This window comes from Manis pentadactyla, chromosome 14, assembly GCF_030020395.1.
Source record: "Manis pentadactyla isolate mManPen7 chromosome 14, mManPen7.hap1, whole genome shotgun sequence".
NCBI lineage: Eukaryota > Metazoa > Chordata > Mammalia > Pholidota > Manidae > Manis > Manis pentadactyla.
The window spans coordinates 23,684,294-23,707,250 of NC_080032.1; the positions used below are offsets into that span (position 1 = coordinate 23,684,294).

The 22,957-nt window shown below is 38.3% G+C and overlaps 1 protein-coding gene across 12 annotated transcripts in view; it reads right to left on the reverse strand.

Moving 5' to 3' along the window:
- The window catches only part of CLIP1 (CAP-Gly domain containing linker protein 1), a 124,956-nt gene that overhangs the window by 17,072 nt on the left and 84,927 nt on the right, over positions 1 to 22,957 (reverse strand). For 7 of the 12 annotated variants that reach the window (XM_057492507.1, XM_057492506.1, XM_057492501.1 and 4 more), the window contains 8 exons: positions 22,771 to 22,854; positions 21,758 to 21,914; positions 20,206 to 20,371; positions 19,889 to 20,104; positions 14,204 to 14,320; positions 12,179 to 12,285; positions 10,720 to 10,803; positions 7,452 to 7,572 (listed from right to left, as the gene is read on the reverse strand). In XM_057492507.1, the coding sequence (XP_057348490.1) occupies positions 7,452 to 7,572; positions 10,720 to 10,803; positions 12,179 to 12,285; positions 14,204 to 14,320; positions 19,889 to 20,104; positions 20,206 to 20,371; positions 21,758 to 21,914; positions 22,771 to 22,854 (1,052 nt within the window). Of the gene's footprint in view, positions 1 to 7,451; positions 7,573 to 10,719; positions 10,804 to 12,178; positions 12,286 to 14,203; positions 14,321 to 15,456; positions 17,725 to 19,888; positions 20,105 to 20,205; positions 20,372 to 21,757; positions 21,915 to 22,770; positions 22,855 to 22,957 lie in introns of all 12 variants that reach the window. The other 5 variants (XM_057492508.1, XM_057492511.1, XM_057492505.1 and 2 more) reach the window with 2 other exon arrangements.

Here is a 22,957-nt window from a genome sequence, read left to right on the forward strand (position 1 = left end):
TTAAAGGCAGCTAGAGAGAAAAAGGTCACCTATAAAGGAAAACCCATCAGGCTAACATCAGATTTCTCAACAGAAACCCTACAGGGCAGAACAGAATGGCATGAAATATTTAATACAATGAAACAGAAGGGCCTTGAACCAAGGATACTGTATCCAGCACGACTATCATTCAAATATGACGGTGGGATTAAACAATTCCCAGACAAACAAAAGCTGAGGGAATTTGCTTTCCACAAACCACCTCTACAGAACATCTTACAGGGACTGCTCTAGATGGGAGCACTCCTAGAAACAGCACAGCACAAAACACCCAACATATGAAAAATCGAGGAGGAGGAACAAGAAGGGAGAGAAGAAAAGAATCTCCAGACAGTGTATATAACAGCTCAATAAGTGAGCTAAGTTAGGCAGTAAGATAATAAAGAGGCTAACCTTCAACCTTTGGTAACCACGAATTTAAAGCCTGCAATGGCAATAAGTACATATCTTTCAATAGTCACCCTAAATGTTAATGGGCTGAATGCACCAATCAAAAGACACAGAGTAATAGAATGGATAAAAAAGCAAGACCCATCTATATGCTGCTTACAAGAAACTCACCTCAAACCCAAAGACATGTACAGACTAAAAGTCAAGGGATGGAAAAACATCTTTCAAGCAAACAACAGCGAGAAGAAAGCAGGGGTTGCAGTACTAATATCAGACAAAATAGACTTCAAAACAAAGAAAGTAACAAGAGATAAAGAAGGACACTACATAATGATAAAGGGCTCAGTCAAACAAGAGGATATAACCATTCTAAATATATATGCACCCAACACAGGAGCACCATCATATGTGAAACAAACACTAACAGAACTAAAGGGGGATATAGACTGCAATGCATTCATTCTAGGAGACTTCAACACACCACTCACCCAAAGGATAGATCCACCGGGCAGAAAATAAGTAAGGACACGGAAGCACTGAACAACACAGTAGAGCAGATGGACCTAATAGACATCTATAGAACTCTACATCCAAAAGCAGCGGGATATACATTCTTCTCAAGTGCACATGGAACATTCTCCAGAATAGACCACATACTAGGCCACAAAAAGAGCCTCAGAAAATTCCAAAAGATTGAAATCCTACCAACCAACTTTTCAGACCACAAAGGCATAAAACTAGAAATAAACTGTACAAAGAAAGCAAAGAGGCTCACAAACACATGGAGGCTTAACAACACGCTCCTAAATAATCAATGGATCAATGACCAAATCAAAATGGAGATCCAGCAATATATGGAAACAAATGACAACAACAACACTAAGCCCCAACTTCTGTGGGACACAGCAAAAGCAGTCATAAGAGGAAAGTATATAGCAATCCAAGCATATTTAAAAAAGGAAGAGCAATCCCAAATGAATGGTCTAATGTCACAATTATCGAAATTGGAAAAAGAAGAACAGATGAGGCCTAAGGTCAGCAGAAGGAGGGACATAATAAAGATCAGAGAAGAAATAAATAAAATTGAGAAGAATAAAACAATAGCAAAAATCAATGAAACCAAGAGCTGGTTCTTCGAGAAAATAAACAAAATAGATAAGCCTCTAGCCAGACTTATTAAGAAGAAAAGAGAGTCAACACAAATCAACAGTATCAGTAACGAGAAAGGAAAAATCACGACGGACCCCACAGAAATACAAAGAATTATTAGAGAATACTATGAAAACCTATATGCTAACAAGCTGGGAAACCTAGGAGAAATGGACAACTTCCTAGAAAAATACAACCTTCCAAGACTGACCCAGAAAGAAACAGAAAATCTAAACAGACTAATTACCAGCAACGAAATTGAAGAGGTAATCAAAAAACTACCAAAGAACAAAACCCCCGGGCCAGATGGATTTACCTCGGAATTTTATCAGACATACAGGGAAGACATAATACCCATTCTCCTTAAAGTTTTCCAAAAAATAGAGGAGGAGGGGATACTCCCAAACTCATTCTATGAAGCTAACATCACCCTAACACCAAAACCAGGCAAAGACCCCACCAAAAAAGAAAACTACAGACCAATATCCCTGATGAACGTAGATGCAAAAATACTCAACAAAATATTAGCAAACCGAATTCAAAAATACATCCAAAGGATCATACACCATGACCAAGTGGGATTCATCCCAGGGATGCAAGGATGGTACAACATTCGAAAGTCTATCAACATCATCCACCACATCAACAAAAAGAAAGACAAAAACCACATGATCATCTCCATAGATGCTGAAAAAGCATTTGACAAAGTTCAACATCCATTCATGATAAAAACTCTCAGCAAAATGGGAATAGAGGGCAAGTACCTCAACATAATAAAGGCCATTTATGATAAACCCACAGCCAACATTATTTTGAACAGCAAGAAGCTGAAAGCATTTCCTCTGAGATCGGGAACCAGACAGGGATGCCCACTCTCTCCACTGTTATTTAACATAGTACTGGAGGTCCTAGCCACGGCAATCAGACAAAACAAAGAAATACAAGGAATACAGATTGGTAAAGAAGAAGTTAAACTGTCACTATTTGCAGATGACATGATACTGTACATAAAAAACCCTAAAGACTCCACCCCAAAACTACTAGAACTGATATCGGAATACAGCAAAGTTGCAGGATACAAAATCAACACACAGAAATCTGTGGCTTTCCTATACACTAACAATGAACCAACAGAAAGAGAAATCAGGAAAACAACTCCATTCACAATTGCATCAAAAAAAAATAAAATACCTAGGAATAAACCTAACCAAGGAAGTGAAAGACTTATACTCTGAAAACTACAAGTCACTCTTAAGAGAAATTAAAGGGGACACTAACAGATGGAAACTCATCCCATGCTCGTGGCTAGGAAGAATTAATATCGTCAAAATGGCCATCCTGCCCAAAGCAATATACAGATTTGACGTAATCCCTATGAAACTACCAGCAACATTCTTCAATGAACTGGAACAAATAATTCAAAAATTCATATGGAAACACCAAAGACCCCGAATAGCCAAAGCAATCCTGAGAAAGAAGAATAAAGTAGGGGGGATCTCACTCCCCAACTTCAAGCTCTACTATAAAGCCATAGTAATCAAGACAATTTGGTACTGGCACAAGGGCAGAGCCACAGACCAATGGAACAGACTAGAGAATCCAGACATTAACCCAGACATATATGGTCAATTAATATTTGATAAAGGAGCCATGGACATACAATGGCGAAATGACAGTCTCTTCAACAGATGGTGCTGGAAAAACTGGACAGCTACATGTAGGAGAATGAAACTGGACCACTGTCTAACCCCATATACAAAAGTAAACTCAAAATGGATCAAAGACCTGAATGTAAGTCATGAAACCATTAAACTCTTGGAAGAAAACATAGGCAAAAACCTCTTAGACATAAACATGAGTGACCTCTTCTTGAACATATCTCCCCGGGCAAGGAAAACAACAGCAAAAATGAGTAAGTGGGACTATATTAAGCTGAAAAGCTTCTGCACAGCAAAAGACACCATCAATAGAACAAAAAGGATCCCTACAGTATGGGAGAATATATTTGAAAATGACACATCCGATAAAGGCTTGACGTCCAGAATATATAAAGAGCTCACATGCCTCAACAAACAAAAAACAAATAACCCAATTAAAAAATGGGTAGAGGAACTGAACAGACAGTTCTCCAAAAAAGAAATACAGATGGCCAACAGACACATGAAAAGATGCTCCACATTGCTAATTATCAGAGAAATGCAAATTAAAACTACAATGAGGTATCACCTCACACCAGTAAGGATGGCTGCCATCCAAAAGACAACAACAAATGTTGGCGAGGCTGTGGAGAAAGGGGAACCCTCCTACACTGCTGGTGGGAATGTAAGTTAGTTCAACCATTGTGGAAAGCAGTATGGAGGTACATCAAAATGCTCAAAACAGACTTACCATTTGACCCAGGAATTGCACTCCTAGGAATTTACCCTAAGAATGCAGCAATCAAGTATGAGAAAGATCAGTGCACCCCTATGTTTATCGCAGCACTATTTACAATAGCCAAGAATTGGAAGCAACCTAAATGTCCATCGATAGATGAATGGATAAAGATGTGGTACATATACACAATGGAATACTACTCAGCCATAAGAAAAGGGCAAATCCAACCATTTGCAGCAACATGGATGGAGCTGGAGGGTATTATGCTCAGTGAAACAAGCCAAGCGGAGAAAGAGAAATACCAAATGTTTTCACTTATCTGTGGAGTATAAGAACAAAGGAAAAACTGAAGGAACAAAACAGCAGCAGAATCACAGAACTCAAGAATGGACTAACAGGTACCAAAGGGAAAGGGACTGGGGAGGATGGGTGGGTAGGGAGGGATAAGGGGGGGGAGAAGTAGGGGGGTATTAAAATTAGCATGCATTGGGGGGTAGGAGAAAAGGGAGGGCTGTACAACACAGAGAAGGCAAGTAGTGATTCTACAACATTTTGCTATGCAGATGGACAGTGACTGTAAAGGGGTTTATAGGGGAGACCTGGTATAGGGGAGAGCCTAGTAAACATAATATTTGTCATGTAAGTGTAGATTAGTGATACCAAAAACAAAACAAAACAAAACAAAACAAAAAAAAAAGGGCAGTTCCTGTGTGGTAACCTCCAATGAGTTCTACACAAGGGTATAAAGGGCATATAAAAGTGTAGGCAAAGGGTCTGTTTGTGTTTATACAGAGGATCAAAGCCTAATTGGGCTACCCCGAAAATGAACTAAGATACGATATGAAAAAGAACTTCCAACATCAGCACTCTCTGGAAGACTCATGCCAGAAGAGGATCATCAAAAAACCCCCACAAAGATCCACGCACTGCTACAGCTGTAGATGCACTCATCCCACCAGCTCCTGGACTTGCCATGGGAATGAAGGAGATATCTAAGCTGGCCTGTGCATACAGTAAAACAACAAATTTGACTGGATCTATACTGTTGGAACTCAACCAAGAATTAGGAGAAGTGCAAATTGTAGCGCTCCAAAATCTTACAACTACAGACTATTTACTGTTAAAAGAACATATGGGATGTGAACAGTGCCCAGGAATGGGTTGTTTTAATTTGTCTGATTTTTCTCAAACTATTCAAATTCAGTTAGATAATAACCATCATATCATTGATAAGTTTTCACAAATGCCTAGGGTGCCTAACTGGTTTTCTTGGTTTCACTGGAGATGGCTGGTAATTACAGGTATGCTTTGGTTATGTAACTATACTCCTATTATGTTAATGTGTGTGCGCAATTTAAGTAGTAGCTTAAAATCTATACATGCTGAAGTTACTCTACAAGAAGATATGTCAAAGAAATAATCAATCTTCCCATGTTTTCTCCCGCCTGCTACTTCTATAGCTTTTCTTCTTCCTTCCTAATTACAACGAATTCTTAAATAGAATTCGTGCCTCATATCAAATTTACCGAGTATCATAACTCCTCCAAGTGGTAAAGATACCTCAAGACAAATGCTGGGCATAGAAGCCACAGGGCATAAATATGCAAAGAAATAAAAAGCTAACAATTTCAAACAATAAGGCTTCTCTCTCACTTACCAACTTTACATTTCCCTGTATGGCCCCGGAAGATGACTGGTTAGCCAGAGATGGGTAAGATTCCTCAAGGGAGGAACAACCTAAGACAGGCACAGTCGCAGGGGGGTCATCAGGTGAGAAATTGGGGATCAACAGAGGTGAGGCTTAGAACCTCACCCCCCCGTTCTGAGAGAAATCTTCTGCATACATGGATGTTTTATTGCCCTTGTCTAGCTTGGATTAACACATAGTCTACAGGCACACACCTGATCATCTACATTTGCTCTCTTACAACACTAAACTATGTTTTCTACCTTTATCTTGTATCTACCTACCACTTCAGCACTTTATTAAAAATAATAATAATAAAGAGAGAAATGTGGTATCCACATATAAATCAAGTATAAAAACCAAATGAGTATTCATATTTGAACTGATTGTTTATAGTTCATAATGCATGAGCAAAACCAAAAGTTTCTGTGATGACTGCCCTTGTACTGTTCACCATGTAAGAACTTATTCACTATGTAAGAATTTGTTCTCCATGTAAGAACTTGTTTGTTATGCCTCAGAAGATTGGAGACTGAGAAAAATTAGGCTTGGGGTGGATTAACGATTGTGCATTGAGCATTGACTCCCCTATACAGAATTTTATTGTTGTTAACAACCATTTGATCAATAAATATGAGAGATGCCCTCACAAAAAAAAAAAAGTAAAAAAAAAAAAAAAAAGTACAGACTTCCAATGGTAAAATAAATAAGTAAGCGGGATGTAATGTATAGCATAAGGAATATAGTCAAGATATTCTAACAGCTTGGTAGGGTGATAGCTGCAACCTAGAATTGTCATGTATATAAATGTTTTATCACTGTGTTGAACACCTGAAACTAATGTAATGTAATACTGTGCGTCAACTACCCTTCAATAAAAAATAATTATCTACAAAAAAAAAAAAAGAAATTGTGGAAAGCTATAATGAAGACTTTAAATTCTGAACTCAACTCTCGCAAACTGCACCATTGATGGGTACTCAATACAATTATCCCAAACTACCCCATCCCAAGTGAGAATTACTGTTCACAAAGTATACTGGGGGGAAATTTTTTTCTCTTTAAGTGTAAACCTAGAATGAATGACTACACAGTATGATTCCCTTTAAAAAGTCACTCTGGGGGCTTCTGTTCTGAAGTCAGATGTGACTAGCAATCTAGCATTTTGATTCAACTGTTAACAAACAAAAAGCAGAATAAGCATTTTGAGCTCAAGTTTTGTTTCAGTGTTTAAAAACTTGTCAGAAACCTTTGTGATTTAAACACAGGAACAAATGTGTTGTGGTTAGCTTACAGGTCATTCCAAGTGTAATATACCTGCTATCTGTCAATGCACATACATACATAGTTCCATTAGGAAATGTTTAAATGTTTTTTTAATTTAAAGAAAAGCAAGGTTCTATTTATGAATGGATGCCAACCCCCATAACAAACCTATATTGTGGGAATATGTTTTTTTAAAACCAATTCTGATGAAAGAAAAAAAAAACCTTAAGAGAAAAATAATTTTGCAATCCAAGCAGTAGTATGGAGAAGACATTGTTCCTTTTCACATAAATGCTTTGCTACTAGATCATTAAATAAAGAGCCCAAAAAGTCCCCGTATATGTGTAAGGACCCACCTGCCCACTCTCTCTCCAGAGTCCTAGAGCAGTGCACTTGGAAATAAGGAAACACGTAACACAGGTAACTTGAAGCCCCATTTTCAATGACCCAACCACCCTGAACATATCTCTGAATACCTCTACGTACCCTGCAATAGCTGCAGACAGCATTCAGAGCTAGGAACGCCCTCCCACCGCCCACTGACCTTTTGGTGACTTGTAATTCCGTCCCTGCTTCTCCCCAGCTCCTCAGCAAGTTTAACGTTCTCTTCTTGCAATGCTGAAAGCTGCTGGGACTTCTGAGCGGCTGCCTGCTTGAGGGTTTCTCTGCAAGGACAGTGAGTGAAGGGTTACCATAGAAACAAGACAGGCAAGGAAACTGTGGGAGACGACCAGCTTCACAGCAGTGAGGAAAATATATCTGGGTCACATGCCCGATAGGATCTATAATAACGGGAGGCAGCATTATCTACACGCAGGAGGGGCTAAATGGCATTCACCTCTCAGGAGGAGGATTGCCACCCACAACTATTACATTTTTTTAAACCTAATAAATACCATACCCACCCTGTCACCACCCACACTGACCCATTGCTAAACACTCACCATACAAAAAGCAATGCTACTATAAAATAAATATCAAATGAAATGGTCAGTATTCCTCTTGTCTTTAGGACTATTTCCATTATAAAAATCATACTAAAACCCACTGCATTGGTAAAGCAATTTACTTTGCTGCCAAGGCACTCTACACAGATCGGTAATCTGTCTTTTGGGGGCAGAAAATAAAAATCTAATGGTCCAATTTGCCAGTATCTATCAGAGTCAAGTGCCGGCGTGAATCTAAGTATATTTTTAGAAAAACTCAAGGTGAAATGCCCACAGGAAATCTAGTTTTCTAATTACATAACAAGTGTTTTATTTTTATTGTATTCTTCCTACAAGGCTAATTTGTAATTAAAAGAAGCAAATAAAAATATAGCCTACTAACCTATATCACAAATATCAGCACATAAAATGTGAACAGTACAGTAATTCAACATCTTCCCAATATTAAAACTAATCCAAAAATACATTTCAAATTATTATTCTTTGGATATGGAAAAAAAATATTTTATTTGATTGCTGGATTTTAGCTTTATGCCATAGGTGGTTTTGATGCAAATACGAATTTTAAGTCTGTGCTGGCTAAACTCCACTTAGTGAGCTGTCATCCATGGCTGAATTCTGAATCAAGTCATCTGGGTATGAATCCATCTGGCTGATGCATGAACACATCTATTTTTAACTGCAATTGTCTAATGGGTGGCAGTCCTTGACATCTTCAATTTTCTTGATTTTTAATTCCCCATCCACCTATGATATGCATACTGGGATAACCTCATGAAGATCTAGGGGAATATAGCTACACAAAAATTATCCTACATTAAATTAGGCATTTTATAGAGATGTTTATTTAGCAAGTGAGAAATACTGAGAAAGAATTTTAGCCTCAGGTAATTAGTCATCCAAAAGCTGGGAGGCTTGATTTTAATTTTGGATCAAAATACACACATACACCAAATAGCTAAAGTTTATCTTCTTGCCAAAGTCCACCAGTTCTTGACAAATAAGATTTCACTTATGATGAAATCATCATAAACTCAACCTTTTATTATTAGGTGGTTCCCACCTTCCTTGAGGACTATTTGGTCTCAGCATTTGTGTGGCCCTTCAGTGATGAGTTTGTGATCCACCTTTTGCTCTTACAGATTTTCATTTTTGCAAATTTTAAAAAATCCTTAGTTTCTATTAAGAGCCCACAGTAAGGAAAATTAAAACAAGGAGCCTAAGAAATATCAAAATGTCCTCAAGCATTGATCTATAAAAACAACATTTGTTTAATTTTAAGTCTGCAAAATGTTTTCATGTAAATTTTTCTCATTAGCCCAAGGAGGCTAATGTTATTATTTATGTATTAAGATGAGAAAATGGAAGCTCAGGGAAGTGGGAAGATTTGCCCAAATCATAAAGCCAGTAAGTTGCAGAAGCAGGAGAACTGGACAGACCACAGCTGTGATTCAGATATGGAAACAACTTTCAATTTTTCTTTAGAGCACAGAGGGCACATGGATTTTATAGAGGAAATAGGCTCTAACAGCCGAACTTCTGGAAATACTCTAAGGAATTATTCTGAAAATTATTACAAATATATTTCTAACAATTCTTTAAGCTATTTTTCTTTCTACATGACAAGATATCTTGAAACAGAAGACTGTTACAGTTTTAAAAACAAGAGGCAAAGTAAACATTGTTAGTATTGACTTGCAAACATTCTACTTATGAATCTGTTATAAATATATTAATTACCATGCTAAATATATTCTAGATTTATTACTGTGCCAGGTGAGTAATTAAAGACAACAATTAGTTGTTTATATCGGTTTCCCTAAGATTTAAAATTACACACCAGGGAAAAAACATTTATTTTTTCCTCTCCACCTGAAAATAGGAAATGGCTAACCAAAATCAAGAGTTTTCCTGAAACAAGCCTAGTAAATACCATAAAGGACAGTTTCCAGTGCCAAGGACAATACTGTACAGTAGGTGGTTCCCACTGGAACTCAGTGTCTACACTGGTGTCCCTTTTCCTCCAGGCACTGAGGAGAGATGCTAGAGAGCTCTAGAGGACATAAAGAACCCCAGACACATGCTGAACCATAGAAAAATAAACAGTTGCCCATTCTCTAACTTAAACACTAGGAACAGTAAAGTGACTGCTTTTTTTTTTTTTTTTTGAGAAGTACTGTTTGCATGACACAGTAATAACAGATGGTCCTTGAAATCTGACCGAGTCTTGAGCAGGGCACAGTGAGTTACTGGGAGCAGGAGCCCTTTCCCCTTGGCCCTCCCATATCCCTCTCCCAGCTTCAGATATATGCCACTGGTGTGTCTCCCATTGCCCTGGCCTCCTGTTAAGGATCCTGGCCACAGTGAGCCAAGTTACTGACAGAAGGGATGATTCCCCCAGGTCTAGTGGGCCAGAAAAAGGTAGACAATCAAAAGCACTCAGGCCCTGTCTGCCCTGTGGTCTGGTTCCTCCTTTCCTGAACTACTCCCCTCAGCTCGAGGAAGGGGCAGGCCAAGGTTAGCAGGACAGCAGCAGGAAACAGTCTTTTGCCCCTGATTCTTGAGTCCATTGGCATGAGGCTCAGCTTTCATTATTCAGTGGAATCATTCAAATAATGAATAGAAAACAATTCGTTTCTTACTAGAGGTGGAACAACCCCACACTAACAGGGTGGAAACACAACAAAAAGATAGAGTAAGGACGCCGAGCACTTAGTACTAGACCAGCATAATGAACTGTATGATACTAGACCAATGTAGTGACCTTTATGAGGATTCCTGAATATAATTGCAGGAAAGAAGAATGTTATCTAATCCCAAGAGCTCTCTTTGCTAGGCCCACTCTGGCCCCGCCCCCTCCATTACCTAGTAGGGCTCAGAGGTGGGATTTTGGCAGTGGGAGGTTGGTTAGGGAATCTTCTGCTGCTCAGATCCTCCCCCACCAGCTGTCTGTGTGACACAAATGAACTAAAGTCACTTAGTGCTCCTAAATGCTCCAGATTAGCATAACTACTTTTGTCACAGGGGAAAAAAAATCCTAAACTGTAACTGAACCCACCCTCTCAGAATTAGTAATGAATTCATTTTTCCCATCACAGTGACCATTATCTATTTGTGTCATTTGGCTCTGGAAGATATGTAATAGAACAAATGTACAGCTCTCTTGATGGCCATTTGTAAATTGATAAACCTGTGTATATAAACAGAATTGCTGGGAACTGTTCAAGTGTCACCTAGAGAAGCATCCTTAAAGCATGGACTAAGGAAGGGATTGACCATCAACATCATGAGCAGCTCAGGTGAGGTTATTTCTAGGAGGGTTTAAGAACTCTCAGAAGAATTAGATATATACTAGTTTAATCCAACCTTGATCAACAAATAGTATTGAGGGTGGTGATTTACGAATAGCAGTTCGGCCTTGATGTTTTTGTTTTTGTTTGAAATTCAACTATTTGTTTGATCAGAGCTGGAAATAAATAATACAAATCCTTGGAGGGCAGGGACCACATACAATTAATCTTTGTATTCTTTCCAGCTTAAATGTACCTAGTGCCAAGGACACACACCAACATTCACCAGATTAACTGGCTAGCTGGCTTTAAATTTTTAGTCCACATAGTTGATAACAGTGTAGTTTTCAAGATAAAAAAGCTAAATGAAATCTACACTGCCACTACCATTTAAAATGCCAAACACTAACCTGCAATAATTATAATAACCGAAGTTGAAAGGCAAGGATTAAGTGGTGGTGTTGACAAAGCAAACAGGGACCAGCCTGTATGTCTGAAACCTAGGGAGCAGACTGACAGGTAAACCTTGACCAGAGTTGTCCAAAATTCTGTTCATTTAATTCCACACTAGGAGATTTCATTACTCTTAAAATCAAGATTACTGATAATCTTAAAAATGACAAGCTGCATTTTATTTCCTATAAGAAAGGTTTTTGAGGGATTTAGTAATAAAGGGTCTAACATTTCCAAATGTTAAGATTAGCTATCATGTAAGCATACTTTTAAAAACTCTGACTCTACTTGTATTTTCATAAGGCTCTGCAGGGTCACAGTTGAATCCCAAATGTCCTAAAAGTCATCAACTAGCGCACATTTCATTTTGATCCTTTGACGCAGCTATAGTTCTGACTTAGCTAAGTTACAGCTAAGTGATTATAGGGATTACTTCTCAGGTACACAACAGCATTTGGGGGGCAGAAAGATGACTATCACTTTCTACTTTATGCACTTGTCAACTGTGTTTTAAATAAGTACATTATTTACCCTTTTGCAATTTTAATTAAGTTCCAAAATTTCTCAGAGATAAAACTTACATTTCTTTCTGGAATTCTTCCATTTTTTGATTCTCTACAGTCAGAAGTTCTTTTGATTTATTCAGCTCTTCCACATTTCTCAAGTTGTTTTCTTTAAGTGTATCCAACTTAAAGACCAAGAGAAAAAAACTTGATGAAATTATTTCATTTTCTAAGATATGACTGGATATTCATGAAAATGTGCATTCAAAAGATAGGAGAAATTAGTCACTTGCAAAAATAAAGTCACATGGGTGAAGAGATTACAAATTACCAAGTCTATTATATAAATAGCAAACCTCCCCCTTACCCTTAATCAGAAAATTCTGGTATATTTGGCCAAAATGTCCAATTAAACTGCTACATAAATTAAGTTTTCTTTCACCTTGTATACATTTCTCAATATTTATCATTGAACTTGCTATTCAAGTATGATCAATCTTAAAAAAAACAAGAAATAAATTGCAAGGCATGACATCAGCAAGAATTATCCTTTGTAATGAAACCAACCCTTTTCCTTCCCCATAGATTAGCAGTTTAGGATATGATATTTTTCAACATCAGTACCAAATATGTGTAGTTCTTATAAAAATTACTTAAATCAAAATATTTATAGATGGGAAAAGATTTACATCTTAACTTCAATCTGAAAAGAGAAAAACCATGTAGTGAGATTCAAGACCACTCACATACATCACCTAAGCATGGAGGATGCAGCCAGCTTAGAGCCTGGCCCCTGGTGGGAAAGCCAGACACGTTACTGAAGTGTTGGGGCTGAGACCAAGCACAGGTTCTGACAGGTGGCTGGAGCCATCAATCACATCGGGTGTGCTCCTGGTACCATGTGGCTTTCTGGGACCTGTGTAGTTATCTCCTACAGCCCTATTTTTGTCATGTCACATGCCACCAGTCAGGAGTCCCAGACAATGTCTTGCTAGTTTTAACACCACTGTATTCCCTTTAATGCTCTCTAAAATTCCAGATTTACAGAACAAGAAAACAAAGTATTATAATGGGACCAAAAAATGATTCATGTAGTTTTGTACTCTGGCTATATAACAAGGACACCAAGGGGTATGTTATATAAGCAATTGGTTCTCCCTGATTCCACCTTCAGAGTTTGGAGATATTCCCTAAAATATTCTCATTTACTTTAGCTTCTAACTTTATCATCTATGATTTTTTAAAAATATTTTCTTCTGTTAGGACTGTCAGTTTTATAAATGTATTCCCTTCTATGTCAAGATTTACCCTAAAATTATCTTGGAATTTCCATGTCTTTGACTTTCCATAATGGGAAGGCCTAGTCTTTATAGAAGCTATTCGAGATGGCTAGCTTCCTTCCCTTGCTTTAATTCCTTAATGTCTTACCTGCCTATCACATTAAAAAGCATCCGAAGTTCTACAGAACTTCACATAACTATTTCAGAGAATCAGTCTGCTCAGGATTTAGATAACAGCTTTCCAAGGAATAGGAAGGGTTGGTATGAGTTGGGAGGATGGGAGAAGGAAAATCAAACAAGGATGCAAGAATGAAAAAATGCTACTTTTGGACAGAATCAAAATGATCTTGATGCTATAAATCTAAGACCTAGAAGTGAATGATTCAAGATGACACAAAAGGGAGCCAATAGTGAGTGAATAAGACCAAGAAAAGGCCCATGTCAAACTCAGGGCTGAGGATTGGAACTTTTAGTGCTCAAGGTTGGGAAAGAGTTGTGAAAAAAAATGTGATTTAAAAGATATAAAACTAGAGAATGTTGTCAGTACCTTCTCCAATTGGTTCTATCACTGAACAATTACCACAGAAAGCCACACTACTAGGGTTTTCCCCTCATTTTTAAAAGTTTGATCCTACTAAATAAGTAATGAAGTAATACACTTTATTTAATATTATGGTTCTTGGTGTACATTTGACTCCACTAACATAGATCAAACCTGTGAAAGGCCACACTTTAAAAAATAAACAATCTTGAGTTAGTGATCAAACATTCCATGAAGTTGATAAGCTGTCCTTTGTACAAAAAGCCATTTAAATCTGATTACCTCATTCTGTAGTTTTTCATTTGTTTGCTTGGTATTTTCCAAGGAGGCCAGAGTTTCAGTCTTCTCTTTGGTCATCTGTTCCATTATCTGCTTGGCATCTTCTGCTGTCTGAACAGCCTAAATATAAGAAAGCACTGTGAGAAATTAGGATATACCTCACCCAGCCCAACAAGTAGCAAGTAGCGCTCAGTGTCTGTGTGGTTAAGGGAGTCACACAGAGAGGATGAGTCAGTCACCAATCCAGTGCCAAACAGACCAAGGCATGAAAGGTCTTTACTCTGAAGCAGAACAAAGTTACAGTGACAAACCCTTTTCATGCCATCTTTCAATAAGCCAAGTGTAATATGCAATACACAATTTCAGACCCCTCTAAATCTTCATCTCCCAAGTTCCAGGTTACACTGACAGCCATGCTCATTCATCATTCTAACTTATGCTTGAGAGAAATGTTCAGTGATAATGAAGAGTAACATTGTTCTACAGCCGAATTTTCTCTTAGTCATATTTATTGTTGAAATTTATTCTGCCTACTTCTAATTGGGAGCTTTTGAAATTACTTACAGTTTAGGTTGGGAAATTTTCAAATAAAAATAAAAATTATTTGGGCAGTTATTAACAAAAGACTCAGGTGTTTATTGAAAAGCACTGAATGGAAAAGTCTATGAGAGAAGCTAGGGGTAATGAATATAAGCATGGCTGTGAATAAAAAAGATAATATGTATAGGGAGACGAGACCTTTGCTGGTAAGATATAAAAATAAATCAAAACCTTTTTAGGTACTTGGTTACAATTTCATGGGGTCTAATAAAGTTTATGGGAATTCTGCATTATTCCTTCCTCACTACCAGCCTTGGAGATTTCACTGGCATCTTCAACTCCAAATACATGGACACAAATGAAGCAGTTAAAAGTCAAATAGAAGATACTATGTCTCAATATGTGCTATTTTACTCCTATTCTTAAGCCTTTAAGAACTACAGTTCACTTTTTCAGGAAAATTTCTCCTAAAATTAAAAAATGTATCCTATTTATTCACAAATTATAATTTTTTCTAATGGCGAGAGACAACTGCAATTAGAAATTTAGTAAAGAGTTGCCCTTTCAGGTGATCACAAATAGCCTGAGACATATAAGCAATGGAATCAATGGGGTGGATTCCCTTAGGTGGAAATGAAAATGGCCCTTAAGCTGCTGAAAAGTTAGTACACAATGTTAGTAGTCTGGGTGCTCAACACCTGCACCTCCCACTTTACCGTAAATGATGGAAGCATCTCGAACTCTCTAACTTTAAGAGCAAGCTTGCTCTTGTCTTTCCTCAAAATACGGTTTTCATTTTGCGATTCTAGGAGGTTGGCTGAAATATGGCTGTTGGTTTTGGCCAACTGGCTGATCTCCTTCTGAAGGATGAAGTAGCTTTCTGCCAGCTTTTCCTTCTCCTTCAGTAGCTCATCCTTCTTCAGTATCATTTCTCTTTTCTCAGCCAGGAGGCTCTTGTTGTCCTGCATCACCTTGGCCAGGTCAGCCAGCATCACCTTGTGGTTTAGCTGGAGGTCATCCAGGACCTTGCTGAGATAGCTGTGCAGCTCCTGCAGTTCTAACTTGGATCTGGACAAGGAGGAGAAATCGCTTTTCAGGGTCTCTATGTTGGCAGTGAGTTGAGCTGTTTCGGCACTCAAGAGCTCCTTTTCCTTGATTATCTCTACCATTTTTTGCTCCAATTTGGTCTTCTCTTGCATTAGGACAAAATTTTCAGACTGGAGCTTCTTACTATGCACTCCTAACTCTTCCACCTCCTGCTCCAGGAGGGCCACTTTCTCGTGGAGCTTATTGCTCTCAGACAGGGACAACTCATTTTCCTTCGCCCTGGCCTCTTTTTCCAGAATGAAGGACTGCTGCACTGTATAGACCTCCTCATTTAGCTTCTGACACTGTTCCTGAAGGTTCAGCCCATCCTTCAGCAAGATGTTCTTTTCAGAACAGCAAGTCTGCAATTCAGCATTCAAACTGTCCTTTGCTTGAAGTATGTTTGTGTGTTCTTTCTCTAGATTCTTTTTGGCATGTTGAGACTCTTTCAGCATCAAAGAGAGATCACACTGGGTAGCTGCTAGTTCTTGGTTTTCTTCTTTTTTCTCTTGAAGTTCTTTCTTCAGAGCATCAAGATTCCCAAAGAGTTTCATCCTCTCTTGCACAATGATTCTTCTGTTTGCAGACTCTCGATTATATTTCGTTTTAAGGTCTCCAATGGTTTTGATGGAATTTTCTCTTTCTGCAAGTAAATATCCATCTTCCTCTTCCAGGACAGATTTTTCTTTCAAGAGACTATCATGCTGCTTTCTAAGCTTAGTAATTTTCTGACAAACCATCTCCTTCTCCGAAGTTAAATAAGTGATCTTCTCATTCAGACTCATTTGGAGATGGACAGCCTCTTCTATGCATTTGTTGAGTTTTTCAGTGATGAGCCTATTTTCACTTAGAAGTTCTTTTTTTTTGGCTATGAGCCTTTTTTCAGATGAAGCCAAGTTTTCTTTTTCATGCAGAAGCTGGATGCACTCAGAGTCTGTGATCTCCTGACTGGTCTTAATTTCTTCCAGGAGCTTTGTGAGGCTTGTATGGGTAACCTGAAGTTGCCTTATCTCCAGCTCAGCCTCCCTCAAAGCTTTGATGGCATCATCCAGCTGTGTCCAGAGCTCACTAGCTTCTGCACTGAGCAGTTGCTTGACCTGGATGGCTTCCTCCAGGCTGGCATTCAGCTTGTCCTGATTGTGAAGCAGCATGTCCTTCTCAAACTGCAAATCTTTGTTGTTTTGTAGAATACTGTCTCTTTCTACCTTTAAGGCTATGCACATGTTATCAAGACTTGACTTTTTCTCTAAAGTTGATTTTTTCTCAGCTGTGAGATCTTCAATATCCTGCACCAAGGTTTTCTGATCCTTGACCAGCTCCTCATAGGTACTCTGAAGCTTCTGAATAAATTCATCTTTATCTTTAGCCAAGGCAAGGTTTTCAGTAACAAGCTTCTTGATATGATCCTCTAGGTGATCTTTTTCTTCCCGATCCTTCTTAGACTCAGCAATCAAATTCTCTTTACTGAACTGGAGTTCTTCTACGAGTGCCTGCAAGCTTGCTTTGGAAGCTTGCAAAGAGTCATTTTCCATGTTTATCCTCAAAAGTTCTTCCTGAGCAATATCGATTTCTTTAAGTACTTTCTCTCTCTCAACAGCCAAAGCTTTCTTATTGAGCTGTTCCTGCTGATAAAGCTTTTCAATGTCTTGCTTTTCTTCTAAGACTTTCTCCTTTTCTAAATTAAGAGTTTCATTTACTGACCACAGTTTCTGTTGGTCTTCCTGAAGTAAAGTTATTTTGGCCTCCACCTCTACAAGCTTTGATAAAAGTGAACCTTTTTCTAACTTTAAAGCATTTCCTTCCTGTGCAAGAAGCTGCTTCTCTGATTTCAGACCCCTCAGCTCTTCTGACATTAGTTCAATTTCTTTTTTGGCTGATGTTAACAAATAAGTTAGCGACTACAGAAACAAAAGATGGAAAGAATGGAAACAAAATGAAATCAAGCAGACAAATGCAAGCCAAAATAACTTAATGTAACCTAAATTAGAGGTTTAAAAATTTTTTACAATGCCATGGAAACATCTGGACACCAAGGAAAAGAAATTAGATGAACAGAGCCCAAACAAATCAAGTTTAGCTCTGCAGAGTGCTAACATATCTACTAGTTTATCTTTGAAACAACTTTTGAGATTATTTCTGATAGCTGCCTAGAAGATAAAAACAATAGTTTGATATCAGGGCATAAGATTCTTTCTTGCCAGTCCGATCATCCAATTATTTCTATCGTAAGATTAAAGAATTGAAGAATTTTTAAAAACACAATCCAAAGAACTACAAAAAGTGAGTATATTTTAACCAAAAAGGGGGAAGGGAGGGCAAGGGAAAACAAATTGTGCTTTTTCATATAACTCAGGCCCTTATTAAAGGGCAATCTACTGGCCTGAGACTGATTTAGTGCCAATATTACATATAACTGCATTGCATAAAGACTAATTTGCTAGGTTTTGGTGACAAAAAGAAGTGGGTTTTAAAAAAATGTATTGGTTTATAAAATAATTTGACCACAATGTCTATGCCAGCTCTGTCCAGAACCTTTTGCAGTGATGTATCTGTACTGTCCAATGTGGTAGCCACTAGCCATGTATGGCCAGTGAGCAGTTGAAGTATGATGAGAGTGAGAAGTTGAGAAGAGACTGAGAAGCTGAATTTATAATTTTATTAAAATTTAACTAATTTAAATTTGATGTGGCTACTGTATTGGACAGCATAGCTATAGATCATTGGCTCTTAAACTAGGCAACACAGAAGCTTCATGGGCTTCATGAACCTCATGATATTTTATATAAAACTTGTTAAGCACATATATAAACTTTCCTTGGGCAAACATCATAAAGTTTCATCAGATTGTCAAGAGTATGTGAGCCACTGTTATTGACAAACAATGAAATCCACAAAAATCAGATATCTAGACAATTTTGGAGGGAAGACAATCCTGTCATTTTAACTAAATGACCCTTGTTAAAAAAAAACAAACCACAAAACAAAATTAACGAGACTTTACACAAACTACTAGAATACTGTGGGTTTCATCAGCCTGTATTATTTTAGTGGAAACAGTAAAAAACTGGAGCCTGGCCAGGAAAAGGGAACCACAAAGACAAAAGATCTGGAAATTATATCCAGTGTTAAATGGCTCATAAAACTGGAGATGTTTTAGAGGGAAAGTCTTGACAGCTGGCATGTATAAGAGAGAAAATTTAGGCACCTTATATAATGACATACATTATATCATGGTCCACTTAATTAATGTTTTAAAAATGGGATTTGTTTCAAGTCCTGCATATGCTCTTCTATTTTCTACTAAACTCCCATATAGACATTTCTCTGATCAGTAATTAAAGAAAAATCTTTTCTTTTCTTTGAGCAACTTAAATAGTAGGAGGGTTGAACACCATTAAGCTACCATAGTCAAAAAATACACTGGAGTACAGATATAATCCTGACACCATAAAATGAAATTCAGTATATCAAGATCTACTCTTATCTATAACAGAATTTTTCTCATAGCCCTTGAGTCCAGCTTCCTTGTCAATGAACTCAGAGTGCCTTCCTGGGACACAGAAAAGCCCTCTCTGGAGTTCTCACCTCTAATTTGTCCTAGAAGAGCTCTGTTCCTACAACAAGGCTCCACTCTCTGCTCACTTGCTTCATTTGGCCTCTGCCTCTTGCTTTGCTGCAAGATGTCTCACCTAACCCTGGGGTAAGGTGGCAGCAAGATGGCCAAGATTAGAGGAATATGCTTTCCCACAACAAAGAGTCTACTGCAAGCAGGCAGACAGAGCTCAGGCAACATAAGGCTCTTTGTGACAGCTGGGAAGCAAGCAGCATAGGGGGTGATGGCCACACGGTTCCTTCAGGAGAAAGGCTGTAGCCGTCACCATCCTGCAGAAGGAGCACCAGTTGGTAGAAAATACTTGCAGCCATAGGATATGCACTTAGCCCTCCTGCCATGCACTTGGAAGGTTAGCCCATCCCATTTGCTGCTGCTTCCTAAGCACCCTGACAGCCTCCATGCAACTTTCCAAGCTGGAAGGCAACAATGTGGCCTCTTCCAGCACGTACTTTGGCTTTGTCAGCTTGTCTCTTCAGCTCCATCATCTCCTGCAGCAAGTTGCTGTTCTCCTCTTGTGCAGCCTTCAGCTGCTCCTTGATGTCTCCCAGCATCTTCTGCAGGTTCTGTAGGGCTTCTTCATGCTTAACCTTTGTCTCAGAACTGGCTTCTTCATACCTGGCTTTGAGATCTTGACACTGGTTGTGGCTCATTTCCACCTTCTTTTCCTGCAGAAACCCCGAGGGAAGGAATAAGTAGTCATCTAGGCATACCTGTGCTGTCCTGCACCTTCCTTGCCAGCAGGCAGTCCCATTCACTCCCTGCTTACCAAGTCTGACAATTTATCCAGCAACTGTTTCTTTTCTTCCTCGTGCCTTTTAGCCACTTCCTGCTGGCTTTGCTCAGCTTTGAGAGTTACCTCCCCAATACTTTTCTGCAGAACGCTTGCATTTTCATCGGCCTTTGTAAGTTTTAGCTGTAATTCTTCTATATTTCTAGAATAAATTTAAATACAAGGTGTCAGAGTTTTTAAAAGAATGCTTTAAATTCTAGTGCTATACTTAAAATGATGCTATTAATAATAATTGTGTTAATTATTATCACAGTTATGAATGCCTAATAACATCTGAAATAAGCCACACAAAAACCAGTAATATGGCTTGCCCCAAAGAGTAATTTTAACAGTTGTGATGAATATATTACTTAGACTACTATAATTGTGAAGGTTATTTTATGTCAATAGGTCAATAAGGAAAAATGAATGAAAGTAAACATATTAGAGGAAACGAGTATTTAGAAAATTTCAAAAATTTTTCAGACTAGATTATCAAAAACTTGTTCTAGTGCCACTTGAGAACAGAAGATATAAAAATGACAATAAATAATTTGAGGTTCTAGCTTAAAGATAACCATTTGGTCAAACAAAGATATACAGAAAACATGTGACATTAACCTAGAGAACAGGCTCAGATGAGTTAGAGAATGGATCTGGGAAACTTGGGTTATACCTCTGGATTTTACACCTATGAAACACCTACAGAAAAGGAACTTCTCAAAGGCACTGTGCCACAGCCACCAGGGCAGCTGTACCACCCTCACACCAAATTTGACAAAACTGGCCATCGAGGCCCTGTCACCAATCACCCACCAACACTGAATGGCACATGGATGCATGGCTGGACATAAGCATAACTTTACCAAGTATGCACACTTTCAGAACCAGAGGTCCTAAAATGTCCTGTAAAAGTTTGCCTTATAAAACATTTAATTTTTATATGGCAGCTACTAAAAGAAAAAAAAATCAAAGCAACAAGAACCTCAGAATGAAGACAAGAATAGAGATTAAGATAAAAGAAATGTCAGCACTGTGGAAGTGCAGTGTAGTGACTAAGAGGAGCAAGGGTTCTGAGACCAGACCACCTACATCTGAAACCTCAGGCAAGTTACTTAGCCTTATTAAGCCTCAATTTCTTTTTCTTTAAAATGGGAACAATAATACATTCACCACATGGGATTATTATGAGAAATAGACAATATATTCTATATAAAGCCGTTAGCATAGTGCATGGCATGTAGTAAGCGCTTAATAAATGTTACCTATCATTATACTGAATAAGTTAAAAATATTTTTAACTGCCCATACAAGATGTTATTGCCATTGGTAAGCTACTCACTTTTATTTACAAGTCACCTGAAAATCTACAATATTGTATTTCTTCAAGGTTCAATAGTTGATTCAAGGATACACAAGTTATACAGAAAAGGAAGAGAGACAGAGAACTTTAGAACATAACACCCCTGATTATTTGGGCTTCCCTCCCATCTAGACCTGGCTTTGGAGCCTAATGTAAGCAGGCACTCTTGTTAGCATTCATACACACCTTTCTTTCAGACGTAATTCATCATTCATTTTTGTCAGCTGAGAAGAGTTATCTCCTGACATTTTCATTATTTCTGCAATGTCATTTTCCAATTTTTCCTTTGCCTTTATCAACTGCTCTTCTCTTTCATCTCTCTCTCTGAATTTTGCTTCCATATCTGAATATAAAGGGAAAAAATAGCACTGTTGTATTATCACCCAACAAAAAATTTATTGACTACATCCTATATGCCAAGTCTTGCTCTGGGAATTTCTGCATACAGCAATTCCTGCCCCCATGAAAATTATATTCTAGCAAAGAGGACAGACAATAAACAGATAAAGAAGGAAAACAAGTAGTATAACTGATAATGGTAAGTGCTAAGAGGAAAAAAAAAACAAGCAAAGAAAGGAGTTAGTGATATGCCTGAGATGGTGACATTTAAGTAAAGACCTGGGAAGTGAGGGAAGAGGAATGCAAGCAGAGGGGAAAGCGAGTGCAAAGGCCCTGAGGCATTAACATGCTTGACATGCAAGTATCACTAAGGAAGCCAAATCTGGTTGGAGTGGAATGAGCAAGGAGAAGAGCAGTACGAGTGAAACCAGAGAGAATGGGGCCTGGTGGTGGTAAGAACCACTGGGAGATCTGAGGGAGACAGGAGTCTCTGGGCCATCTTGAGCAGAGAAATGGTATGTTCTAACTTTAAAGGATTGCTTCAGCTGCTCTTGAGAACAGACTAAGGTGGGGAAGGGCAGAAGGAGGCAGACCAGGTGGCCAGCTGTTACAGCAGCAAAGAGGAGAGGTGATGGCTGGCTTGGATCAAGAGAAGTAGCGGGAGTAGTGAGACATGGTGGATACTGACTTGTTTGAAAACAGGGCAGAGAGGACTTGCTGAATTACAGACCTTTAACAAGCATTTTATCACAATAATGAGTGAAAAAGTAACACCTGAATGGTAGGTTATTGTAACATCCTACAATTATGTCAAATCCTGGGAAGCCTACTATAATGTCTGGTAACCAGAGACATCTTACCTGTTAAGTTTTCTCTCAACTTCTCCAGTTCAGAAGACAGCACGTTAAACTGTTCCTCTTTTTGGTGTAATTTATTTACAGTTTCTATTCAGGATAAAGTTAAAGGTTTAATATATTTCACATTTAATGAGCCATCTAGGGCTTGGCTGTCTTACAATCAAATCAAATCATGCGCTTGAGATTTGAG